The 4,950-nt window shown below is 51.0% G+C and overlaps 1 protein-coding gene across 1 annotated transcript; it reads right to left on the reverse strand.

The window, feature by feature from the left end:
* Nucleotides 1-2,664: 2,664 nt before the first annotated feature.
* BAG5 (BAG cochaperone 5) lies at nt 2,665-4,029 on the reverse strand. The gene has a single exon (XM_007944574.2). It carries the CDS (start codon nt 4,006-4,008, stop codon nt 2,665-2,667), a length of 1,344 nt encoding a protein of 447 aa, XP_007942765.1. The 5' UTR covers nt 4,009-4,029.
* Nucleotides 4,030-4,950: the final 921 nt, after the last annotated feature.

Consider the following 4,950-nt stretch of genomic DNA (forward strand, 5'->3'; position numbering starts at 1 on the left):
TGGCAACACTGTGACCCGTCACCTATGACTGGATCCTGGCTGTGCCCAAGACATTGGTGCAACTTCCCCCTCCCTGGCCTAGACTGGTGACAGTGTCCCCTCCCCAAGTCAGACAGCATGTGAGGGTCACAGAGAACACACAGCTCAGACTCACATCTGTTCCCAACTGCAACATAAGCCGAGTTTTTATTTCATTAAGTGGGGGGAGAGATTATGTGTATCTCCGAGTCATCCAGAATGACTGAAGACACACTGTTAGAACAGTCAGAGTTAACAGACGGGCAGGAGCCACCCACTGGAAATACACACCTGTTTCAGATACAGAAATCCAGGGCAAAGGCTTCTCCAACTATTTTTAGGATAAAATACCTGATCAGTTAAAAGGTGAAACAGAAAAGCACACCTATAGGATAAGCTTTGGCCTTGAAAGCCAGGTAAGCAGCAGTAAAGTGAAACAAGTGGAAAAACGCTGCTTTTATGTCTCTTCATCACACCACCTGCAGCATAGTGAACACCTTCCTGCTGATCTCCACAGCTACTTCCTTTCAGGTCTGTTGGCTGGAACCTCTGGACAGAACCATCTGGAAGGCAGGCTGCCTGCACAGGTGAAGAAAGCAAACCTTCCCAGCTGCTTGGCACGTGGACCTGGACTGCTGTTTAATGGCACCACACGGCTGCTCCGGGGTTTACCCGGGTACAGGCCTTTGCAGTCTCATAGGTACAATCCAGACACTCCACGCCACAGCCAGCTCCCAAGGAGGGACCAGAAGGGCCAAAGGCAGTGGCTGTTACGTGAGCAGAGGGAAAGCAAGAAGCCAGGTCACGCCTGCATGGCCAGCCAGGCGGTCTGATGGCTCAGGTGATCAACCGTCACCCAGGTAAGTTCAAGAGGACAGTGCTACGCTCACGTCACTCTCGAAGCTTAGTGCTAGGAGATGGCGCTACAAAAGCCACGGAAGACCCACTTCCAAACCACAACAGACCCTTTAAAGGAAAGGCGACACTGAACTTTCAAGATCAAAACTACACATGACAGAACTCGGTGGAGTCTGTCTGAAGTGGATTCTGGTGGAACTCTGATGCCCCAGTGGTGTGATTAAGACAGGGCTAATTTAAAGCCCTCCTTGAAAATGTAAGAGCATCCTGACCCGAGGATACAGAGATGCAACCTAAAACCACTGTGGCTGGAATGACCACTGCTGCCCCCACTGTCCAAGGGTTCTACATTTCTACTAGGAAAGACAGATCAAAGGCTTTGAATTACTGGGCAATCCTGAGATGTGTCCCAAGTCTGCTTCCGTTGTCCTGAACAGGGATGGCTCTTCCTTCCTCCCTCGACCTTACTTCTACATGTTTAAAATGAGTTTCCCTACACAAGGCCACCAATTAACACCAATCCCTGGAAGAGAGTTCAAAGGGTGCCTCCAGCATGACTGTTCGGGAAAGCTGGAGACGGGAAGAGCAGTGACCACGTGGGGTCACGACGCCCCAGGCACTCCCCAGCTCTGGGAGATGCTTTTGCACTCTTGGCAACCTGAGATCGGGCAGTCAGAAAGTACAGAAATACATCCTTCAGCTGAGGAAAAGAGTTTGTGCACTGATACATTTTAATAGCTTTGAGGCAATAAAGAAACTTCCACAAACCACCTTTAATTCACAATAGGCTTCACTAGTCCCCAGGGTATGACATTTAAGTTGGTGGTTATGGACAACCCCTTCCCTGACAAGCTATAAGGTGTTTCTGCGGAAGCAGCGCTGGTGGACGTGCTGAGTGAGCACCGGGCGGTGAACGCTGGTAACTCGTTCCCAGCGCCCATCATCCCACTACAGGCACAGGGGCTTCCTTGTGTTTTCAAAATTAACTAACTTCATTTCAATGCCCTGTCCTTTCTAATTAATGAGGAAGGATCACTAAGGTCAGATTGTACAACAAAAATAACAACTGGAAGGTACATAACAGGTGGTGCCTTATCCGGTCTTCAATGCAGTCTGTTTTCCTGTTTTGTGGTTTGTTTTCATAATTTTCTTACATGACACACATAAAAACAAGGTTGCCCCCTTTAAGTGCAGAGCAGAGGGGAAAATAGACACTGGTTTTCAAACAAAGAGCTTTTACAACAAAGGACAGACCTTCATTCAGAACCATCCGGTGAACAAACAAAAACCCCACTCAACTGATGGCGTGGGACCACATCCAGATCCACAGAGGAACAAGTCCTTCTGCTTTATTTACTAAAATACACCATCTACTGCTTTTGATTGGCCCTAACTCTAATTTCACCAAAATTTCCCCTTTTCTCATAATTTGTCCAGTACTGGGTCAGGCTGCATCTAATGGTGCTAGATCCAAAGGACCTGCATTTTAATGCTATACAACACGTTAAAAAAATGACAGAAGCTGCCTTGATTGCATTTTTTTTTGTTAGCCAACCCCCCCCCCCCAAACCACATCACATCGTGCAGGTAGTGCTGCAGTGACGTGTTCTGTGGTATCAAAAGCAGCAGAGACTCTGAATATAACCTGCTGCGATCATAAACACGAGGCTGAAGGAGGCATGTACATAAATCACATTTAGGCTCAAAGCACTGCAAGCTCTCGAGAAATACATACAAGTATATATAAAGTGCAAAACCAGCAACATGGACTGTACGCCCACGCGGATTTCAGTACTCCCACTCGTCGGACTTCAGGTCCAGATAGCTGAGGATGTTCTGGGCCAGTTTCACCGCCTGCTTCCTGGCGGCCTTGCACCGCTCTTCTCCCTGTGGGTCCACGGCATCCAGGGCCAGCAGCTGCTTGGTGAGGAGCTCCTCCAGGCGGATGTAGTTCTTGTCTGTGCGGTTCCCGTCAAATGAAAGCACCTCTCCCTGGATCTCTGACAAGTGGCCAAGGACGCTCCAGACGGCTTTGTGTGACGGGTGCTCCTCACACACAAAGAGCTTTCTTTTCTCCAGGGCTTCCTTCAAGTCGATGTACGTGATGAGTGTCTGCACCTCGATCACTGCCCTCCTCCGGGCCTCCCGGATGCAGGGGTTCTTCTCTAGGCTCACCTCGTCTAGCTGGCCGATCAGGCCCTGAAGCTCGGTCTTGCAGCTCAGGTACAACTCGGGAGGATTTGGTGCTTGGAGGAGTTCGTTTTTTATCTCCCTCATCCTCTTGAGGACTTTCTCGATTTTTAGGATGGAATGGTTCTGTCCCAAGTCAAATGCGTGCGTAGTGTCGGCCTCCTCTTCTAAATCCAGATACTTCAATAATTTGTTGATGTCTTCTACGACCTCTTTCCGGTAGTTGCGGATTTCTGCCCGCCCGCACACGTCCAAAGCATCCAGATCGGCCATCATCCCCGAGAGCACGCACGACAGGTGCCTGCAGGTCTCGTCACTGTTCACGCCCATGAGGAGTGCGATCAGGGTGCCCCTGGCCTTGTTCACCTCGCACATCACAGTGTTGATCTTGGCCACGGAGGGGTGTGCATCCTCAGAGAGCGGCAGGGATGGCTGCCTCTTCACGCAGTCTTCGATGATCTCTTGGACGGCACAGATTCTGGTCAAGGTGTGGTACCTTGCCTTCCGCAGGGAGACCTTCCCTCCGGTTTTAACGTGGGTTAGTCTCAGAATGACATCCTGGATGCCTTCCTCAAACTCCTCGGTGACACAGCTGCCCCCACTGTAGAAGGGCACAATCTTCTCCTCCACGAGAGCCTGGGCCTCCTTGAAGATGTTCTGGATCTCCAGCCGGTGCGGGTGGTTTGCATTCTGCTCCAGTTCTTTGAGAAGACGCTCCGTGTCCTGGGCTGCCCTCTTCCGAGCCTGCTGAACATCTCCCCTTCCTTCCGTGTCCACAGAGTCTATCTCAAAGAGCTGCTTGGTCAGAACCCGCTCCAGCCTCTTGTAGCTCTTGTCATCGGCCAGGCCGCTGAAGCCGGTCACTTGCTGCTCTATGCTCTTCACCTCCTTCTGGATCTCCTGAAGCCTACTAATAGAAGGGTGTTGGTTTCCCATATCCATACTGTGGCTGGGTTCAGTTTCACAAGCACTAAAGGGTGACAAGAAGGACAACTTATTACAGCACCAAGTCTCTAAGAATGGCAATTGCATACTAGTTAAAAGACATACTTAAAAAGAGGGTTTTTCCTGACTACAACCCCAAAGACAGTTATACTCAAGGACAGGAGGCAGGGTGACCTAGCACCTCCTTCCCCGAGCTGGCAGTGACTAGGAAGACAGTGGTGACTGCAGTGTCCAAGAGGAGCTCAGGGCCTGTGGATTTTGTGTTTTTTCCACAGTAGAAGCCAGCAGCCTATGTCTGCCTGCGTAAAAACTACAGCATGAAGCTGAACTACCAGCATGGAACAGCACACAGATTGTAGGATTTAACAGCGGACCCAGCAGGGCCCAGTGTGGAATGCAGAGCAGAGAAAGTCAATTAGCCTCTCTTCCCACCTTGCAAACACTAAGGAGCTAAGCACCCAGCCCTCCTAACTGCCCTCTAGTTCCCAGAAAAGAAACCAGGCCCCTCGATAAGCCCAGAGGCCCCGTTCCCACGCTGCCCCCCGCTTTACGCCCTTCTCCAAGCCCTCACCTTCTCCTGCCGTTTAGTCCCTCACACACCTTCCTGCAGGGTGTCTCCCTGCAGAAGGATGCCATTCCATGGGGGAAAGAACGATTGGGATCAGGTTCAGGGCAACACTCTGGGTTTTGGAGCACCAGTACCTGCCCCCCAAATCAAAACGCAAACCAACCCTACTGCTATGAGTCAATTCCAACTCACAGCAACCCTACAGAACACAGAACAGCTGCCCGAGGAGGTCTCCGAGACTGGAAACCTTTGAGGAAGCAGACTGCCCCATCGTTTTCCCGCTGAGCGCCCGGTAGATTCGAACAGCTGACCTTCTGGGTGGCAGCCGAGCACTTCAACCACTGCGCCACCAGGGCTCCTGCCCCCCCCCC

This window comes from Orycteropus afer, unplaced genomic scaffold (genome assembly GCF_000298275.1).
Source record: "Orycteropus afer afer isolate SDZICR_OR568_19922 unplaced genomic scaffold, OryAfe1.0 scaffold00128, whole genome shotgun sequence".
NCBI lineage: Eukaryota > Metazoa > Chordata > Mammalia > Tubulidentata > Orycteropodidae > Orycteropus > Orycteropus afer.